This window comes from Erythranthe guttata, chromosome 2 (assembly GCF_056151865.1).
Source record: "Erythranthe guttata isolate IM_541 chromosome 2, IM_541, whole genome shotgun sequence".
Classification (NCBI taxonomy): domain Eukaryota; kingdom Viridiplantae; phylum Streptophyta; class Magnoliopsida; order Lamiales; family Phrymaceae; genus Erythranthe; species Erythranthe guttata.
In genome coordinates this window covers 603,222-623,985 of record NC_142534.1, presented here as the reverse complement: position 1 = coordinate 623,985, position 20,764 = coordinate 603,222, and the positions used below count along the sequence as shown (strand labels likewise).

The 20,764-nt window shown below is 34.4% G+C and overlaps 5 protein-coding genes, 4 non-coding genes and 2 pseudogenes across 10 annotated transcripts; 4 read left to right on the top strand and 7 right to left on the bottom strand.

Moving 5' to 3' along the window:
- Nucleotides 1-275: 275 nt before the first annotated feature.
- On the bottom strand, nt 276-393 carry LOC148772035 (U5 spliceosomal RNA). The gene has a single exon (XR_016030140.1). It is a non-coding gene; the product is annotated as a U5 spliceosomal RNA (small nuclear RNA).
- Nucleotides 394-1,659: 1,266 nt separating this feature from the next.
- Nucleotides 1,660-2,350, top strand: LOC148772034 (auxin-induced protein 15A-like). The gene has a single exon (XM_088822181.1). The coding sequence runs from the start codon at nt 1,898-1,900 to the stop codon at nt 2,162-2,164; it is 267 nt and encodes an 88-aa protein (XP_088678307.1). The 5' UTR covers nt 1,660-1,897; the 3' UTR covers nt 2,165-2,350.
- Nucleotides 2,351-2,761: 411 nt separating this feature from the next.
- On the bottom strand, nt 2,762-2,922 carry LOC148772033 (U1 spliceosomal RNA). Its single transcript, XR_016030155.1, has one exon. It is a non-coding gene; the product is annotated as a U1 spliceosomal RNA (small nuclear RNA).
- Nucleotides 2,782-15,719, top strand: LOC105957721 (protein COBRA). The gene is made up of 7 exons (XM_012981681.2): nt 2,782-2,914; nt 13,448-13,530; nt 13,927-14,009; nt 14,107-14,518; nt 14,615-14,759; nt 15,116-15,393; nt 15,472-15,719. The coding sequence occupies exons 2-7, from the start codon at nt 13,452-13,454 to the stop codon at nt 15,588-15,590; spliced, it is 1,116 nt and encodes a 371-aa protein (XP_012837135.2). The 5' UTR covers nt 2,782-2,914; nt 13,448-13,451; the 3' UTR covers nt 15,591-15,719.
- Nucleotides 3,149-6,094, bottom strand: LOC148772032 (uncharacterized). The gene is made up of 3 exons (XM_088814848.1): nt 6,056-6,094; nt 4,937-5,604; nt 3,149-3,455 (listed from the first exon to the last, which is right to left on the bottom strand). Exons 1-3 carry the CDS (start codon nt 6,092-6,094, stop codon nt 3,149-3,151), a joined length of 1,014 nt encoding a protein of 337 aa, XP_088670974.1.
- LOC148772031 (auxin-responsive protein SAUR19 pseudogene) lies at nt 6,194-6,978 on the bottom strand (annotated as a pseudogene). The gene has a single exon (XR_016033225.1). The product of XR_016033225.1 is annotated as an auxin-responsive protein SAUR19 pseudogene (transcript).
- On the bottom strand, nt 12,629-12,749 carry LOC148772030 (U5 spliceosomal RNA). The gene has a single exon (XR_016030142.1). It is a non-coding gene; the product is annotated as a U5 spliceosomal RNA (small nuclear RNA).
- A 1,396-nt stretch (nt 15,720-17,115) lies between the features above and the next one.
- On the top strand, nt 17,116-17,626 carry LOC148772029 (auxin-responsive protein SAUR21-like). The gene has a single exon (XM_088822172.1). The coding sequence runs from the start codon at nt 17,270-17,272 to the stop codon at nt 17,534-17,536; it is 267 nt and encodes an 88-aa protein (XP_088678298.1). The 5' UTR covers nt 17,116-17,269; the 3' UTR covers nt 17,537-17,626.
- A 223-nt stretch (nt 17,627-17,849) lies between these two features.
- On the bottom strand, nt 17,850-17,969 carry LOC148772028 (U5 spliceosomal RNA). The gene has a single exon (XR_016030138.1). It is a non-coding gene; the product is annotated as a U5 spliceosomal RNA (small nuclear RNA).
- A 229-nt stretch (nt 17,970-18,198) lies between these two features.
- Nucleotides 18,199-18,741, bottom strand: LOC148772027 (auxin-responsive protein SAUR22 pseudogene; annotated as a pseudogene).
- Nucleotides 18,742-19,266: 525 nt separating this feature from the next.
- Nucleotides 19,267-19,764, top strand: LOC105957384 (auxin-induced protein X10A). Its single transcript, XM_012981307.2, has one exon. The coding sequence runs from the start codon at nt 19,343-19,345 to the stop codon at nt 19,607-19,609; it is 267 nt and encodes an 88-aa protein (XP_012836761.2). The 5' UTR covers nt 19,267-19,342; the 3' UTR covers nt 19,610-19,764.
- The last annotated feature ends 1,000 nt before the right edge of the window (nt 19,765-20,764 follow it).

Here is a 20,764-nt window from a genome sequence, read left to right as displayed (position 1 = left end):
TTTTATATAGTGCATACATGAATTCTTTTGAGCTCAACAGCTGCTTTACACACACAGTACATGATAGTTTTATTCTTCTCCTGTATACATGAACTTTTTTTAGCTGAACAGCTGTTCTTAATTGTGTTTCCTCACTGCATGAAACTTAAATTTGAACATAAAAGTAGTGTTTAAATCAATTTCTTTAGCTTTTTATTTCCAAATAATTTTTATATATCAATTATCGACATTACACAAAATAAAAATTAAAAAAATTATACTCAATTATTGGGGCTATTCCAAAAAGAAATAAACCCTCCAAAAATGGGTGTATGCTGCTTGAAGTGCAGCAAGCACACGGTATTCTTTAGTAAAAGGCGAAAGAATAGTTTGGTATGTGCTTACTGCGCAGCTGCGTGATTTTTGACAGTGTTTCTGCCTTTGTATTTATATAGCTTGCTATTAAGTATAGGTTGGTTATTTTCCGATGTGGGATAATTTTCTGAGCTTATTATCTCCTCAATCAGCACTCTGTATTATATACTTACTGCAATTCAGACGTAGTTGGGTTACATGACACTCAAACGAATTCCCATTGTTATATTCTATTTCTCATTCATAATTTCTCACATCACAGCATCAATCTCTGCATGCATGGTATATGGATTAATGGATTTCACAACCTTTTATAACATATTTTTTTGGCAGTGACAAACACCAAAAGACAAGGCATTCACATATCAAAATTCCTCAGTGTATACAAAATAACCATTAATTTGTTCGGGAATACAATTTGTATCCGACAAACGTATCTTCTCTGTGTACATCCAAATTTAGGGGAAAAGAAATGTTCGTGAAGTGGCTAATAAAATTCTATTACTCTAAGACCTAGTGTATATACATTTATGTAACTCATGTTCTGCTCAAATGAGAGGTGAGGTCGATGAATAACTCTTCGGTGCAAGGAATAGTGAGTCCATCCATCGAATGGTGGAATCCGAATTCTTCTTCGGCTTGGCATAGCAATTCTTGAAACGAAGGATTGTTCAAATACGTTAACGGAATTACAAATCGCTTCTTTTCACTTTCTCCGACGTAAACAGCAAAATGACCCTTTGGTACTTCATTTGATCTCTTTTCAGCCGATAAAGACCGTCTAAGCATTTTGTGAATAGCCATCGATTTTTTTTCAAGTAAATCTTGGTGAGGTTTTGTGATCGAAGATATTGAAATATGAGAAGTTGAGTATTGAAAGGTGGTTGTAGCTAGGTTGTAGCTAGGTGTATATATAGATGAAGTACATGTAAATTCCGTATGTATACTTGAGAATCTAGCTATACATTGAATGGTGATGAATAGGCCAAAGGATATTTGGTTTTTGTGGCAAACTCAGGAGAAACAAAAGCACATGATGAATCACATGCCTTTGTCGAAATATCTTCACAAGATTTTAGAGCAACATAATGAATGGTTTTTCGATAAATTATTTAATTCCTAACACCAACAGCAAAGAAAACCTAGTTCATAGGGACCCTCCGAATTAAATGTGACGTAACATAACAGGGCCCGAATAGTACAAATATCGAAATACTTGGTGTAAGGTCATCATTATTCAAGGGCCATGTTGCTATAGTTGGCAGGACACAATATTTTCAATCACACAAATTCTTGTTGGCTCGAAATAACTACGATTTGAAAGACAAATGCATGTGACTGCATTTGTGTAGGTCTTTCGAGTTTCGTAGACCACCACATATCAATTTTCTAGAAATATATATGAAGTGTTCATCCTCTCTTTCTACCCTATATATACAAGACCATTTTCTTGATTAATATATAACCAGCAACAAGTCTTCAAAATACGATACATAAACGAATTTTTTTTTCCACGTACACAAGACTCGTTTTATAAAAAAAAATGGCCATCCGTCAAATGCTAAGACGATCTTTATCCAACGAAAGAAGATCGGTTGAAGTTCCAAAGGGGCATTTTGCTGTTTATGTTGGGCACAATGAGAAGAAGCGCTTTGTAATTCCATTGTCTTATTTAAACCATCCTTCATTTCAAGATTTACTATGTCAAGCTAAAGAAGAATTCGGATTCCACCATCCGACGGGTGGCCTCACTATTCCTTGCAGTGAAGATCTATTTGTTGATTTAACATCTCGTTTGAGAAGAACATGATTGTATATGTAAATATAGATATATGTATAGGAGGATCACAGTTTTGTAGATATATACAATATAGCATACATGAGAAATTTTGAGCTATTTTAAGATGCCAAAGCATTATTTGGTTTGAGTAGATGATTAGACTAATTATGTATATGAACTCAACAATTCAAATACATATCATCTGTTCATACTTCAGTGAATATCTCTACCCATGGATTCCGATAATAATTCGTATTTGCTACATAGATAATTAGTTATAACATGGATAAGAACAGAATTGGAAGTTTGATGTTCCACCGGCTCCGACTTCCGATTCGAAAAATTTCTATTTTGGAACAAACTTTTTTTCTTTCCGACTTTCAAAATTACAATGTTTCTTCGGGAAAAACTTGACCACCGGCTCCGACTTCCGATTCGAAAAATTTCTATTTTGGAACAAACTTTGTTTCTTTCCGACTTTCAAAATTACAATGTTTCTTCAGGAAAAACTTGATTTTCTCCAAAAATGTAACGATTTGTATAACAATATATTCTTACTAAAAATGGAAATCAAATTATTAAATTATCATAACTTATAAATTAAACAAAAAATTAAAATTCAATTGGGCAGGGGCCGCGCGAACGCAGGCCCCCTCTGACACAAATTATGACGCAGGCTCGACCACTTGGGCCGACCTTACGCAAGGTCCCCTCCAAAGTGCAATGGAGATCGCAAGCATAGGCTATAGACCTTCTTGATCGTCTATCAACCCCGTCCAGGTAAGTAATTTTCTAAGTCACAATTCTTCTCATTATGTAATTCCTTAGATCACTATCTAAACTTTATTTTATCGATGTGGGATAGATAATACTCTTGGGGCCTCTTTGGTTTGATTGACGTGATAATAAGGGTGGGATGAGATACTTAATACTGTGATTAAAAACATGATGAATGTTATTAGTCATATCATTTGGTTAGTTGTATTAACTCATGACTAATAATATGTTGACTATTCAGTTTCCATTTTGTTTGCATGATTTAGAGAAATCAGCTGGGATTAAAACCATATTGCCGTAAATACCCTTACAAAAGTCATATAATATTTTAATCAAAATACTAGAAAGTATCTCAGCTGCAATTTCTCGTATTTCAAACGATTTCGAGTCGAGAAATTTAACAAGAACCGGCATAAACCCTGCATCACCCATTAACTTCTTAGCTTCCTCCGAAGTTCCACATAGCCAAAACGCAGCCTTTAATGCCAATTCTTGTACGGAAATATCGCCATATCGAAGAAAATAAAGTATATGATCCATAAACGAGTAATTTATAGGGTAAAATTCATTTTAGTCCCTGAGCTTTGCAGCCAAAATCAAATTCATCCCTGTGTTTTTAATTTTGTTTAATGTCATCCTTATAACTCAGTTTCACTGCCAAAATCAATCATTTTTTCATAAAATGCCCAAATTGCCCCTCGAAAACCTGGGAGACTAAAATGAAATTCAGCCCTAATGCTCTTTTTTGCTGAACACCACAAAATAAAATTATATTTAATAACATTTCAAGATCTCAAAACTTATTTTCTCTCATTAATTCAAACAATATCTAAAATACACACAAATCTTATTTTATTTTTCAAATTCTTGTTGCAAATTATTTTTTAATTTCAAATCTTTAAACATAAATTAACTACTAAAGTACAAGTTATTTCTTCTTAAAATACAAATTAAAATATAGTATTTAAAGATTATTCCACTAAAACATTTTTCAAAAATAAATAACATCGTAGACTTAAATATTAAAAAATATTGTCGATTTAAAAAAAAACATGTTTTAGTAACATTGCATTCTCGGCGTTCGAATTACCACGTTAGACTATAACAACATTAGTATGATTCCATATGTTGTAACAATTAATTTCATAAGCAGGGGCGGAACCAGGATCAAAATGTAGGGGGGCTAATTAAGATTTCGAGGTTCGGAGCAGCATCTCAAAAAAAAAATTAGGTTCACAAGACATAGCAAAAATAAGTTTATATTGATAAATTTTAATTAAAATAGCATATATATTATAGTTTTATCATATTTTAAGTATGCCAAAAAAAATTTAATTATTGCACTTAAAATATTTTGAAAATTAATGGCATCGTCACATATTAGTTTGAAGAGACATCGATAAAAAAATTAAAAAATAAGTAAATATTCATAAATATTATATTAAAAATACAAATTTTAACCATTTTGTTAAATATTTTTATATTAAATATGATATATACAAGTATAATTTATATAAGACTGTGAAGAAGAAACAAATTAAGAGTTAAGACACATATTTGCAAAAACCTCGGGGGGTCAAAAGTAATAATAAAAAATACAATGCCATAATACCTAAAAAAATGTGGTTTGGGAAAAAAAAATTTACACGAGAAATTTACAAAACCAAAAAAATATTATCAATTTCCAACAAAAAAATATCAGCAACAAATTTGACATGAAAAGAAATGGAGTTAATTTTGTAACATACATTTATACATAATTATTTGTTGATTTGTTTCCCATAAGTTCTAGTAAATATTATTAAATAGAATTTTAGTTCAATATATTTTGTAGAGAAAAAAGTGGCATTTTGGGCGGAGTTTCATTTAAGTCCCCAGGTTTTAAAAGGGTAATATGGGTATTTTGGGAGAAAAAATGAATTTTAGCAGTAAAATTATATTTCAGGGATGACATTGAATCCAATTAAAACCACGGGGATGAATTTAATTTTGATTGTAAATGTGAGGGACTAAAATGAATTTTACCCGTAATTTATAAGTATACTTATCAAATTTTCCGACGAGGAACATATACTCGTAATTCCCCTAAATGCCACTTCTCTTGTCTTTGTTGAAACCGATGATTTTGGATCCAAAATCCGAACCAATGCTCGAAGTCCGCCTTCTTTAATAATCGTTTCCCTAATCGACGAATCTCTATAAGCTATAGTTTGCAGTAAATCGAGCGAGCCTATTTGTACAATTTCATCTTTAGAACTAGCAAGTTCAACAAGTTCAACAATGGCTCCTTCCTCGACCACAAATTTCTTAATTTCTTCGACAAGAACGAGATTTTTCAACACCCAACAAGACAAAGCAATCAATTCACTCCCACTACTGCTATCACTACTGCAAATCTTCAACAGGGCAGGCACTCCGCCGTGGGCGGAAACCGACCATACATTATCGGAATTCTCCGTGACTTTCATCAAACACCTGGCGGCAAATTCTTTGCCCAGCTCACTCCCAGATTCTAGAACCCTTATCAAAGGGGCAATCACCGCTGCACCGATTAGAACACCCTTGTGGGACTGAAAACCTGCAATTAAAGACACCGATTTGGCCGCCTCATCTTGAATTTCGCTCTCCTCGAAATCGAGAAGATTCACGAGGAAATTGACGAAACCCTCGAGTTCGACGGCGGATTTCGTCTTCTAGGACATGATGAACACGAAAATCAAATATGTAACAAACCGATTTACTGGAGCAAAAGAACAATGACCTCACTAACACAAACGACTTTCAGTTACTTGGTAATGGTGTTGTTTTCCTAACAAAAGATATGGTAAAGATCTAATGCGTATTTGTAAGATTGAGTTATAGATTTGTTGAATCTGAAAATGGCGGAGAAGAACAAACTTTACCATCCAAAAAATTAGGGTTCATCGATGTTGGGGGAGAGGGATTTTTCTGAGGGAAAAAGCTATTTATATGTAAGGATTTTGTAATTAATTAAGTTGTTTGAGGTCAAAAACGACATTGCACAAGGACTTAAATGATGGGATTACTTGATGACAAACTATCAAGCCGAATTTGGCTTGACTATTAATAATTCAAATGGGGGATGAAAACAGTGGGCCCACTTATCAACATTTGATCAACTACCAAACCAAACAGCATACTGGGAGGTATTGATTGTCCCATCAAGCCTAATAATGCAAACCAAAGAAGCCCTTGGTTTTTTATTCTTATTGTAATTAACTCTGCATTAGCACTTGCAGTAATCATACCAAAGAGAGAATATATGTTGAGAACTTGCAAGTATATTATGACATCAAAATTGGGTCAAGAGCGTACAAATCTTTTCAATGTAAATACAATTAAATTCATCGTACAAAGTATGTATCTTCTGTGCCTACAAGAAGTAAAAAAGATCGAACTATGTTGAGAAACTAACTAACAAAAAATGTATTGCTCTAAGATCTATTATTATATGTGTATCAGGGTTTTCTCAAGTGAGACGTGACATCAATGAATAACTCTTCGGTGCACGGTATAGTAAGGCCACCCATCGGATGATAGAACCCGAATTCTTCTTCGGCTTGGCATAGCAATTCTTGAAACAAAGGATTGTTCAAATACGATAATGGAATGACAAATCGCTTCTTTTCACTTTCTCCGACATAAACTGTGAAATGCCCCTTTGGAACTTGAGTTGATCTCTTTTCGGCCGATAAAGATCGTCTAAGAATTTTGTGAATAGCCATCGATTTGTTATGGTAAATCTTGGTGAGGTTGTTAGATGAAAATGGAAGAATGTATATGAGAGTTGTGTGAAAGCAAGATGAATATGAGAATTGAGTTTTGAAATATGTCAAGTAAATGTACATATATATATAGATGAAGTGGTACTTGCATATATGTACATGTATACACATATGAGAATCAAGTTGGATTGGATGGTGATGAATAGGCCAAAGGGTATGTGGTGCCTAGCAAACTTGAACAAACAAAAGCACATGAACAATCACATTATTCCTACCATCTCCAACAAGAAAACCCCATATAAGGCCTTCTGAATTAAATTTGCATAACTTAAGTTGCAATATTTAATTTTGAAAATTATGTATACCACGAAACATAATCACATGATTTGCCGATTTCTTCAACCCCTTCACCTCTTGTATGTATGTGCCTAACGCATCTGTGTGGACCGTTATGTTTTGATTAGTTATAAACCTCATCACCATACAAATTAGCAGACAATTAGATAGAGTTTGGTGCGCTGGCATTTCATTCAATATGTTTATACGGATTTTGCGGTAGTTCATCTGTATCATGACATAATATAAAATGAAATTAATTGAACTTTTTAATGTTTTAGGTGAGACGAGGCATCGAAAATTTGTTATCCATTTGATTACGGTGGGGGGGTCTTTTGAGGCCTATTTCTCATCTTCGTCATGTGCTTCTGTCCCTCGATCAAAGTTTAACAGACTATCACATAAAATTTATGGAAGACAATATTTCTATATATATATTTCTATAATACATTTCTCGGTGATAACAAGTCATTCAAAAGCATTAGCTTCCTTTGCTTAGATCACTTATTTCACAAAAAAAATCTTGATTTCTATTTTCTATTTCACTTCAGAAAGATTTAGTCTTTATCATCTGTTAAGTGTGTATTTTTACACTTTATCGTATCTTTTTATTTGGGCTTTTGGTGTGTTTTAATGATAATTGGTGCTTAAAAAGTTGATTTATTGTATTTTAGGTACAAATTGAAGAATTGGAAAAGTATGGGGTCAAAAATGCAATTTTGGCGAAAATATGGGTCAAAAGTGAAAATATCAAAATTCTGAAGAAACAAGGCTCGGACCCCCGTCCCAGTTTTAGTGCAAATTATGGGACCCCCGTCCCATACCCCGAAGTTGCGCAGTAAAGGGATTTTAATTGCACAAGGAAACTGCCTTCTTCCCCAAGTTCTTCACCCTATATAAGACCAATCCAAGCACACAATTAGGGATTTTTTTTACGCAATTTGGAGAGCAACAAAGCAATAACGAAGACGAAGAATTCGAAGACTCTAAGCATAGATTTATCGTTTATGACTTATTTTATTTGTGTTTATCCTTTAATCATGAGTAGCTAATTTTCTTATTTCTAGGATTTTATTTGGAACCCTATGTGGGATTTATGAACTCAATTCTATGATTTTATGCAAGTTTTAATTCCGGATTATTTCTTCTTCTTGTTTTATTAAGTTCATGAAACTGGCCACTTTATGCGCTTTTATGTTATTGTTAATCGCATGAATCGGAAGATCGGGTTAATAATTAGAACTGTGGTAGAAGAGCATTTGTAGTATTAACATAGGAATATAGTTAATCTCTTAGGTAACCATTATTGAGATTTGTGCTTAATGCTGTGTTCTAGAATTAATTGCATAGGAATATAGTAATTGAATCTAGAGTATTAGAATCGTAATACACGCGGAAGCGGGTTATGATTATTTTAGCATCTCAGGTTAATAATCCGGGTTAATTGCTTGCATGATTGAAGGAATTGGGGGAATAATAATCACATAGGGGGAAGAATAAAATCCTAGGCTCGTTTACTCTGATAAATCTTCGTGTTTAATTTGCTTTCTTGCTTTGTCGTTTTAATTTGCTTTTTAATTTATTTTAGTTAATTCTCTCTAAAGTCGACTGTGTAGGGTGGGCTTGATAATAATTGGTAGAATTTAGCGTCTAGGATTAGATAATTAAATATTCCCTGTGGGTTCGATATCCGGACTTTTAGTCCACTATATTACTTGTACGATACGTGCACTTGCGTGTAGGTTTTCGCCGAACAAGTTTTTGGCGCCGTTGCCGGGGAATATTTTAATTATTTATTTTATTCTAGCTCTAAATTTGAACAATTTTCACGATTCACCCAAATTATTATTATTTTTTTTTTTTTTATCTTTTCGTTTTGATTTTTTTTTTAATATATATTTTTTTTTCTTTGGTTACATGTCAGGTTACAATTTCCGCGCACCTCAAACGGGATATGAATGGCTTCCGTCTGGCGAATACCTCCAAAATAGCTATAATATGCCGTCACTTTGTTCAATATGTGGTGGAGATCATTACACTAACCAATGTTGGTATGCACCGAAAGCGAATAATTTCATAGATAACACAAACGGCGGTTATTGGAACACATACACCAACAAGCCACGAGAACCCACTGTTGAGGAGTGTTATAGGAAATCCATCCTTGAAGATTTTATGAAATCCACTCAAGCATCTATCCGAAGACTTGAAATAATGTTGGAAGAGATGAAGCTCAAGAGGTCTCTTGAAAATATTTCAGACAATGTCGAGAATGGTTGCAACAAAGAAAATTCGTCTGAAACTTGTGATGAGAAAAATCCTTTAGACCTAGAAAATAGTGTCGATGAGAGGGAAAAAGAAATTACGAAGACACTTGAAGATGATGAATCAGACAATGAAATCGAGCTCAACTCCAAAGATGTCTCGGAACAAGAGAAGAAGGAGATGGATGTGGTTAGTGCAAATATTCAAATTGATGATCTTATTGTTATTCCTGACGTGGCTTTGAAGGCATCAATAGAGGTTGATAAGAAGGCGAATGTGTTTGAAGTGGAGGTTATACGCGGACGTGAGGTTTTTGTGTACCGATTTGAGGGAGCGGGTGATGAAGATCCCAACTTGGCTTCGTACCGATTGATTACAACTAAGAAAGACTACAAGCTATGGTGGACCCTGACATATTGCAATCCTATCCCTGTATCGGTTGCAATTGAAGTGACAAAGCTCATGGATGGATGCGCAATCTACAAGGCTTTGGATTGGACTTAACAATTTTAAGAAAGAAATGTCCGGCTGAAGACTTTAAACTTAGCGCTTCTCGGGAGGCAACCCGAGCTTTATTGTTTTTCGTAGTTTTCGTTAATTTTTCGTTTCGTTTTTTTTATTGTCATAAGCATGCATTCTAATTCACTATTTGAATTTTACTTTTCAGGGTCGAAAACGTGATCGAGGGTCGAGTCGGCCGTCCGTAAAAAAAAAAAAAAAAAAAAAAATTTGCACCACTGCCTGTGAGACGGCCGTCCCAAAAATAGGTGTAAATGTGGGACGGCCGTCCCAAAACCAGTAACGAGAGAAACATCTCGGACGGCCGTCCGAAAATAAGCACAAAACCCGGGACGGCCGTCCGACTATTTTTGGGGCGTTTTAACTTTAAAAAATTCGATTTTTCCCCCATTATTTCCTAAACCCTCCTATTTCCTTCTCTCGAACTCCCACACACAAATGGAGGCTAGAGAATCGAACCAAATTCCCCAAAATCTACTCTTTCAAGGCACGCCCACAAGGTGTTCGACAATTTGCTCCAACCAAGTTTTGAGTTCGATTGTTAACCAATTCTCACCGAATCTATTCCAACCTCTCTCCCAACTATGTCATCCAACAAACGAGGCCGCACGAGCGAAGCATCATCTTCCAAAGGGAAGGGAAAGGGAAAGAAAAGTGCCACCGCCCAATGAGGACGAGCGTGAGAGAGCTAGGGAGGAGCACCCCGATCACATCGACTCCGACTAAATCAGGTGTTTTCTATCCTTAAACTTTGTGCTAATTTCATTGAGGGCAATGAAAAGTTTAAGTTTGGGGGTGAAAAACATGTTTTTGTGCTTATGTGTTTTAGTTTGCATGCATTAGGTTTTTTTTCGTTTTTATTGCTTTTCTCGTTTTTCCGGAATTTAAAAAAAAAAAAAAAAAAAAAAAAAATTGTGAGTCGAATGCATCGATGAGTTATGATGATGAGAGATGATCAATGTTTGATGATGAATTGCTTGTTTTGTGTGATAAAGATTTGATTTTTGTTTAGCTTTCGATTCAACGGAACTTAGAAGCGAATTATTGCTAGGAATCACATTTTGTGCATTGCTTTGGTTGAATGTTTTGTATTTTAAATTTGGAATTAATTTGTGTTAGATCATGCTATGTTCGGTTTTAAGACTCACCTTAGGAAATTTATGATACGAAGTATTGAGTAGTAAGTGATTTGGGATATGATTTGGGCCTTCTTTGAACCGTTTGAGCCTTTCAAGCCGACCTTTTTATCGAAATATTCCTTAGAACCTTGATTTGAGCCTCGGAGAAAAGGTGTTCTTTCTTTTAGCCAATGTGTAAGGTAGAATAGGTGGTGATTCTTAAAAATTATCCCTTGGAGTTCGGTCAAAAATTTTATAAGGTCCTTCTTCTTCTTCGAAAAAAAAAAAAAAAAGAAAGAGAGAAAAAGAGAAGAAGAAGAGACTAGAAGGGAGAAATAAGGACTAGTTGTTAAATTATTTTTGAAAACTCGATCCATTGCCTCAAAAGCAAAAGTGGAGACTTTTGAACTTTTGTGAATCGAGTTTATTAAAGTCCGTAGAGGTGAATTCATTGTTTCAAACGCCTATCTTTCAAATTTTGGCGTAATCACCTAAATTCAAGAAGAATAGCCACACATACCCATATTTCCTACCTCGAACCAAAGAGCCTAACAATTGAAAGCCACAAAGCCCCAATGATCCCAATAGCTTAATGTTCGATATTAGTAGAGTAGAATAATTTGGTGAGTATTTGGAGTCAAGCATATGCATGTAAGTATAAATTCTTTCTATCTTTAATTTGCAAATATTGGATGCTTGAAGCAATTGTATGAATTGTGGTTTTTGGTAATGGTGAGTGACTAAGTGTTGTTGAATTTTGAGCTTGCGAATGCCTAAGAATTGTCATTATAATTACAAGTTCTGAAAACGTGAAGTTGGTCATTGATCTATGTGATGAGATGTTATCGTTGAGTTATTTGCTTATTGGTAAATTTTGCTTGAGGACAAGCAAAAGTTCAAGTTTGGGGGTGTGTTAAGTGTGTATTTTTACACTTTATCGTATCTTTTTATTTGGGCTTTTGGTGTGTTTTAATGATAATTGGTGCTTAAAAAGTTGATTTATTGTATTTTAGGTACAAATTGAAGAATTGGAAAAGTATGGGGTCAAAAATGCAATTTTGGCGAAAATATGGGTCAAAAGTGAAAATATCAAAATTCTGAAAGTTCTTCACCCTATATAAGACCAATCCAAGCACACAATTAGGGATTTTTTTTACGCAATTTGGAGAGCAACAAAGCAATAACGAAGACGAAGAATTCGAAGACTCTAAGCATAGATTTATCGTTTATGACTTATTTTATTTGTGTTTATCCTTTAATCATGAGTAGCTAATTTTCTTATTTCTAGGATTTTATTTGGAACCCTATGTGGGATTTATGAACCCAATTCTATGATTTTATTTGAAAAGAGATCGAACGAAGTTCCAAAGGGGCATTTAGCTGTTTACGTCGGGCAAAATGAGAAGAAGCGCTTCGTGATTCCTTTGTCTTATTTGAACCATCCTTTGTTTCAAGAAATGCAATTTCGTGCTGAAGAAGAATTTGGATTCCATCATCCAATGGGAGGATTAACCATTCCTTGTAGCAGAAGATCTATTCGTTGGTCTTACATCTCGTCTGAGCTGAACATGATTATATCTACAAGTATAGACATGTTTAGGAAGATCACATTTTGTACAATTAAGATTCTCCTTTATACACACAAAATTACTGTATATACATAAATTGTAATACAATTTAATTACTTAATCAGAGCATTTTTTATGACAACATTTGGACTTAAATTGTTGGGCAATTTCCAAAAGGAAAAAAACCCTCCAAAAAGAGGCGTATGCTGCTTGAAGTGCAGCAAGCACACGGTATTCTTTAGTAAAAGGCGAAAGAATAGTTCGCTTTGTACTTACTGCACAGCTGCGTGATTTTTGACAATGTTCCTGCCTTTGTATTTATATAGCTTTCTATAAACTATTATTTGGTTAATTTCCGATGTGGGACTGCTGACTGTAAACAATTATTTGTTTCTTTTCCGATGTGGGATTCTTTGTCCCAGCCAAAATAGAAGCATCGGCACATACAAACTCTTTGCCTTCCTTATATTCAGGACCGTCTCTAATTTAACGGGTCAAATGTTAAAGATGGTCTATTTTTAAATTAATTAGGCTCATATATTTTTTATTTTAAAAAGCATAATTAATTAGAACATGAAGTTGAAATAATTAAGGAGATCTATAAAAAAAAAAACCCGAGTTTCTCGGTTTTTGAGTATATGCAAAATACTAGTAGGAAGAGTTTGTTGCATTGTGTGGTAGTGGTGTATACCTAGTCTTTCTGTTTTCCTTAATAATAGTTGCATCAGTTGCACGTTTATTTAATTTACTTGTTGAAGGATATATATATATATATATATATATATATATATATATATATATATATATATATATATATATATATATATATATATATATATATATATATATATATATATATATATATATATATATATATATATATTATTATTTTTGCCAACGATTCATCTTTTCTTTATTCTTCATCTCTCAAAATCTTCTTCTTCTTGATTAATTTATCTCTTCACCTCAAATATTACTACGCAGAAACATGAAATCCTTCAGGATTTGGAATTTCGCTATTATTTTTCTGATTTCGGTGCTTTCTTTGGGCAACTTCGTATCTATTGGTAATATTATTATTCTCCATCTTCTGTTACAATCTAATATTTATCCGATTTTGTTCTTTTTTATATTGCGATACGAATTCACTTGTGCGTAAACGGTTATCAATTGTAGTTTAATTTCTTGAAATAAAATATTTGGTGAAAGTTTCTTGATTACTGTTAGTTTATATTCTTGATCATGAATTTCATGCATGCTGATAAAGAAATCGCTGCTATGAAATTGTGGACGACCGACTGCGCTTTCGCGATAGTTGTGCATCTTAATTCAGAACTAAGAAACAATATTAATTCGTGCCGTAAACAAGATTCCGATATTATTAATGAAGTCGTAGATTAAAACATATATGCCCTTTTTGTAATTTCTTCTGGTCATAAAGTCTTGGTTTGATGTTTTTTCAGATGCATGCTTTGATTCGTTTGGTCCGATGGGAAACGTAACTATTGAATGGGATGTTACAAACTGGACCACAGATGGATATATTGTAAGTACAATAAATATAACTCCCAAGCTTAATAAAATATTAGTTACCGTTAGCTCGTTTTTTTTTTTTTTTTTTTTATATTTGAATGATGCATCAGGCAAATGTTACGATATATAACTTTCAAAATCATCAAAAAATCGATCCAACCGGATGGGAATTCGGTTGGAGGTGGAAAAGAGACGAGGTAATTACGAGCATGGTGGGAGGTCAAACTAGAGAACAAGGGAACTGTTCGAGTTTCGAAAAGAATATTCCTCAGAGCTGTGTAAAGAATCCCACAGTTTCAAATAAATTCGGAGTTTCGAATATTTCGCGGCCGAATAATGAAGTCGTCGCCGCTTCACTCCAAATAAATGTTGGCCGTGCGGGGACAAGCCGCGAAAACGTTAGGGTACCGTCCACACACACTTTGCGAACACCGGGCGTTGTTTATAATTGTGGGCCCGCTACAGTTGTAAGACTTGCCAAAATTACGACTCCAGATGGGAAGCACGTTACTCGAGCTTTCAGTAAGCTATATTATTATTCAGCTAGATTCAATTAGTTTAATTTTATGAAATATAGATTTGAAAATTGTTATTGACTTGGGGTTTTTCTTATGCAAGAAACATGGAGAGTTGTATGCACAAGGTCTATATTCGTGGCTCACAGGATATCCACCTTTTGTGCTAGAATCTCTTCCCCCGACGTACGTCATGTTACTTGTTCTTGTGGTTGTACAAACAACGCTCGACCGGGTAGCTGTGTGGAGTAAGTGTTACTTTTATCTAGTTTTGCATGTTTTCTCTATTATTTAGGGCTTTTATATATATTAGTCAAGATTAACTAAATAGTAGCGTTTCATTTGATATTTGGTTAACTCAATATTTTTTTCTTGTTGACTTGCAAAATTAATTTTATCTAGTTTTACATGTTTTCCTCAATTATCGGGGACTTTTAGATATATGATATCCATGTTTGGTTAGGGAGATTAGTCAAGATTAACTAAATAGTAGCTTAACTTCATAATTTTTCTGCTCGACCCGCAATTTTTTTTTTTTTTTTTTTTTTTATTGTCATGGGTAATTGGAAGATAACTAATTGGACCTTGTGATATTTATTACCAGGTTGGATTCTCCAGTTATACGTTCGATTGTTTCAATTACGGGTAATGACAGTTCAACACCTCTCGTCGAGTGTAGAAGCCGTATGTGCCCTGCTCGAGTACTCTGGCACGTAAAGCTCAACGACCAAGAGAAATGGAATTTAGTCGTTTCACTCAGAGACTTGAATAGAGTGACCAAGAACAGGCAATGGAATGTTTTTGCAGAACATCCCGATTTTCACAATGTCACAAAGATATTTACTTTGAATTACAACTACTTAACGCCACATGGTCACTCCGGTAAGTACTTTGTTCCGTACGCGTTTTTTTTTTTTTTTTTTTGTGGAATTACGTTCTAACTAAATCGTTGTGGAACAGAGGATGTAGTGGTGCTGTGGGCATCTAAATCTTACCCGGATTCAGTGGAGCAAGGTGATGCTCTAGACAACGTTCACTTGGGCGAACGAGTACAACAAAGCAACTTTTACCTTTTGTAAATTAGTTTTTTTCTCCAAGAACAAAATTACAGTTTACATGAGTTTTTTTCCAGCTATTTAAAGATGCCAAAACATTATTTGGTTCGAGTATGCAAATATACTAATTTTATACGAACTCAGCATTTCAAATCGATCTTCTGTTCATAGTTATGTGTCCTCACTGCATGAATAGCATAATATGTGATTTAACACACTGCCATAAAACGCATAAAACGCAGAACATAATTTTCCGCCAAAAACGAACATTAAATAATAAGTTGAGATATACACAAGGTTTCTCAGAGATATACGAGTTTCTTGGTAATACCGTTAATTTGTCCGGGAATTACATTTTGTACCCGACAAGTATCTTCACTGTGTACAAAGAATGAAAATTAAATAAAATCGTTCACGAACTAGCTAACAAAATTTCTATTGCTCTAAGAGCTAGTTTGTGTATGTATATATCAAGATCTGCTCAAGTGAGAGGTGATATCAATGAATAATTCCTCACTGCATGGAATTGTGAGTCCACCCATTGGATGATGGAATCCGAATTCTTCTTCAGCTTGGCATAGTAGTTCTTGAAACGAAGAATTGTGAGTCCACCCATTGGATGATGGAATCCGAATTCTTCTTCAGCTTGGCATAGTAGTTCTTGAAACGAAGGATTGTTCAAATATGATAATGGAATTACGAAACGCTTCTTTTCACTTTCTCCAACGTAAACAGCCAAATGCCCTTTTGGAACTTCAGTCTTGGAACTTCAGTCGGATGGCCATTGTTGTATAAACTGAACTTTTGTAGTTGAAATCCGATAATATTCTTTGAAGTATTGTGAAAGATGAGAAAACTATAATATTTTGAGAACTTGTTGATGGTTGTAAATCAAGAAACGGTGTTTTGTATATATAGGCAAGCAGTAGTTGTTATTATCCTTGATAAACATACGCAAATAGAATTACATGGTTATGTCTTTGAATCATCGTAAAGACTTTTAGGCAACAATAATTTGTGTGATCGGAAAAAATTGTATCCTACTAACTGTGGCAACGATGGCCCTCAGACGACCATACTGCAATAAATCGAGTAACTAACTTTGATGTGGGACTCATCCTCTAATAATCAGATCAGTCGATAACTTATTCAAGGCTTAGTAGATAGCTGTGTTTTCGTGTCTGCTGCTAGATAGATGAACGGCCTCCACTTATTGAATTTTCTGTTAATAGACAATTCAATTAGGGGCCGTAAAACGGGGCCAACTACACCAGCAAATGGAAGTTCACATGTCAAATTGCCTGTAAGGGTCTTCATATAGCATGAGAGAGTTTGATGTATTGTCACATTAATTACAATATATTGTAGGGTCGTTTAAGGGGCTTGTTGTTATAGTTAGTAGGATACAACATTTTCGATCACACAAATTCTTGTTGGTTTGAATTCATTATGATTTTTGAAAGACAAATGCATGTGATTCCATATGCGTATGGTTTTTTCGACTTTCGTGGAGCACCACATATCCGTTTTCTACTTTGACCAGTACTCTCATCTAGATTTTCTCAAGTATATACAATTCATAGTTCACCTATATATACATAACACCATTCCTTGATTACAACCAACAACAGATCTTCAAAATACTTCTTGAAAGGGTTTTTTTCCTTCACCTCACCTCTAAGCAAGATTCAGTTGACACAAAGATGGCAATCCGCCAAATTTTGAGACGATCTTTATCGAGCGAAAGAAGATCGGTTGAAGTCCCAAAGGGGCATTTAGCTGTTTATGTCGGGCAAAATGAAAAGAAGCGTTTTGTTATTCCGTTGTCGTATTTGAACCACCCTTCATTTCAAGAATTGCTATCTCATGCCGAAGAAGAATTTGGATTCCATCATCCAACGGGAGGCTTAACCATTCCTTGCAGCGAAGATCTATTCGTTGATCTTACATCTCGTTTGAGCAGAACATGATTGATTGTATACACGAATAGATATGTTTAGGAATATCACAGTTTTGTAAAGATTAGTGTTTCTATAAGAAAGATTCTTATTCTTGATTCATATCCTTTATACACACATACATGATAGTTTTATGCGGGAAAGAGATGTATACAACCACAAAATTAGTGTATACATGAATTATTTTGAGCTCCAACTTACCTGAACTTAAAAGTAGTGTTTAAATCAATATCTTACCCTTTTTATTTCCAAATAATTTTTATATATCAATTATCGACTTTAAACAAAATAAAAATAAACAATCTTAGACTGAAATTGTTGGGGCAATTTCCGAAAGGAAAATAACCCTCCAAAAAGAGGCGTATGCTGCTTGAAGTGCAGCAAGCACACGGTATTCTTTAGTAAAAGGCGAAAGAATAGTTCGCTATGTGCTTACTGCGCAGCTGCGTGATTTTTAACAGTGTTTCTGCCTTTGTATTTATATATCTTGCTATAAAGTATTGGTTAGTTATTTTCCGATGTGGGATAATTTTCTGAGCCTATATTCTCCTCAATCAGCACTTGGTACTTAATTTTCAGCAGAAGCATTTCTCTTCACAGTGTTAGTTTCTTCTCTAATCATACATTTATACTTTGATGTAATCATGATAAAGAACTTGTAAATAGCAGGGGAATTCAAGTATAAAAAAAATCTTTTATAGATATCTAATTCATTAATTTGTCCAGGAATACAGTTTGTACCCGACAAAGTATCTTCTCTATATACAAAAAAAATGTCCAGGAACTAGCTAATACAATTCTATTTGCTACGATGTGTATGCATATATATCATGTTCAGCTCAAGCGAGAAGTTAGATCGACGAACAAATCCTCGCTACAGGGAATAGTTAGGCCTCCCATTGGATGATGAAATCCAAACTCTTGTTCGGTCTGGAATAGCAGTTCTTGAAACGAAGGGTGGTTCAAATACGATAATGGAATTACAAAGCGCTTCTTCTCGTTTTGCCCGACGTAAACAGCTAAATGCCCCTTTGGAACTTCGTTCGACCTCTTTTCAGCTGATAAAGACCGTCTAAGAATTTTGTGAATTGCCATCGATTTTCGTTCAAGTAAAAATCTTTGTGAAGTTGATGATGAAAGATGAAGGAATATGGAGAGTTATACGAGAAGTTGAGTATTGAAAGTTGGTTGTAGGTTGAGAAATGTGCCGTCTCTCATATGTATATATAGATGAAGTACATGTAAATGTTGTATGTATCCTTGTAAATCTAGCTGGATCGAGTGGTGACGAATAGGCCAAAGGATATGTGGTTTTTACGGAAAACTCGAAGAAACAAAAGCACATGATGAATCACATGACTTTGTCGATACAGAGCAAACATAATGAATGATTCGTCAAACTGTGGGGTTTCGGGCAGTATTCGTAGGACCCTCCGAATTAATTAAATGTGGCATATAATTCACATTGCGTAACATAAGCACAGATTATATTGTCAAATTAATTAAATTCGTATGTTGTGTGGTCATCGTTCGAGGGCCATGTTGCCACAGTTGGCGGGACACGACATTTTCAATCACACAAATTCTTGTTGGCTCGGAATAACTTCGATTTTCGAAAGACAAATGCATGTGACTGCATTTGCCTGTGTTTTCCAAGTTTCGTATGGTCACCGCACTTATCTAGATTTCTCGAGAATACATCATTTCCTTATAACCTATTTATACAAGACCATTTCTCAATTATAACCACCAACAACACTTCAAAATACTCTACATCTCTCGGCTTTTATTCCCTTCGAAGATTCAGTCTATACAAAAATGGCCATTCGACAAATGTTGAGACGATCTCTATCCAACGAAAGAAGATCGGTTGAAGTTCCAAAGGGTCATTTCGTTGTTTATGTCGGAGAAAGTGAAAAGAAGCGATTCGTAATTCCGTTGTCGTATTTGAACAATCCTTCGTTTCAAGAACTACTATGCCAAGCCGAAGAAGAATTTGGATTTCATCATCCGATGGGTGGACTCACTATTCCTTGCAGTGAAGAGTTATTCGTCGAACTCACCTCTCACTTGACCAGAGCATGAGCTGTATATTAGGTCTTAGGCCAATAGAATTTTGTTTTATTTTTTTTATTTTTTTGTACACACAGAAGATACTTTGTCGGGTACAAAAATGTATTCTCGGACAAATTAATGGTTATACCGATACAAAATTTTATATACTCCGAGTCATTTCGATATATTAATGCCTTTATTACCGATTTACATGTTCGTATTATAAGATATTTATCATGGTGATAGAAAAAAAAAATATGTTGCAAGAGTATGACAAGAGAACATCTGTTGTTCCAATATCATTTCTAAACGAGCTATCGTTCCGGACACTGGTTTTAATTATGTATACCGTCGAGAAAAATGCTCGTCGGGATATTATAAATATTCAACTTGCAATATTATACTAACATGGGAAACCAAAATTCAAGAAACCTTATAAGTAACTTCAAACAGGTCTTGTTTAATCATTTCTCTTAGCGTAAAACTTGCCGTTTTCCGATTAATTTTCCTCCATGAAACTATATATGTATAATTTTCCTTACACATGCACCAAAAAAATCAGTAATGTTTACTTTTCAGTTCGGTTAACTCTAAACATATGTTCGACAAAAGAATGTGCGATTTTATCCAAATAAATATATATATATATATAAAAAACACTAGTCCACTCATTACGAGTATCGACTTCGTCTACATTTCAAACCAATCACGTTTGTACAATATCGTCAATTTTGCAGATGGAAAAAATAGAAAACTCGAAAGAATGGAGACAGATGTGTCCATCTTTAGCTGTAAGTTAGGTATCACATTGTCTTATCTAATTAATTACATAGGCCCTTACCAAAATAAACAGTCTTCGACAAATAGTACAAATTGCTTCGTTTTCTTTAATTTGTCTCGAATACATATGTACCGCCACTCGAAAGGCAAATCCATGTGATTCCTCATGTGCTAATGTCTTAAACTTCTCTAACCACCATTCATATTCCGCATAAGCCTCTCAGCCATTCAATCTCGATTTTTTTTCCAATACGACATTAATTACATGTCCCTCTATACTACATATATATATACACATATATAACCATCTACAAGTAGAAAAACTTATAAGCTTAATTCCTCAGTTCACATTTGCCTCCACAAAAGTTCGTTTCTATTTTCTCGACTTTTCTGCTTCATCGAGAT

Bases quoted from the DNA above. Each gene is read 5' to 3' on its own strand.
- LOC105957721 (XM_012981681.2), top strand. From the start codon at position 13,452: ATGAAATCCTTCAGGATTTGGAATTTCGCTATTATTTTTCTGATTTCG. The intron at 14,010-14,106 runs GTAAGTACAATA...ATGATGCATCAG, and splicing joins GGACCACAGATGGATATATT to GCAAATGTTACGATATATAA. The intron at 14,519-14,614 runs GTAAGCTATATT...TTCTTATGCAAG, and splicing joins GCACGTTACTCGAGCTTTCA to AAACATGGAGAGTTGTATGC.
- LOC105957384 (XM_012981307.2), top strand. From the start codon at position 19,343: ATGGCCATTCGACAAATGTTGAGACGATCTCTATCCAACGAAAGAAGA.
- LOC148772029 (XM_088822172.1), top strand. From the start codon at position 17,270: ATGGCAATCCGCCAAATTTTGAGACGATCTTTATCGAGCGAAAGAAGA.
- LOC148772032 (XM_088814848.1), bottom strand. From the start codon at position 6,094: ATGGGACAATCAATACCTCCCAGTATGCTGTTTGGTTTG. The intron at 5,605-6,055 runs GTAGTTGATCAA...ATCATGTCCTAG, and splicing joins CCAGTATGCTGTTTGGTTTG to AAGACGAAATCCGCCGTCGA. The intron at 3,456-4,936 runs GTAAAATTCATT...TATAAATTACTC, and splicing joins AGTATACTTATAAATTACGG to GTTTATGGATCATATACTTT.
- LOC148772034 (XM_088822181.1), top strand. From the start codon at position 1,898: ATGGCCATCCGTCAAATGCTAAGACGATCTTTATCCAACGAAAGAAGA.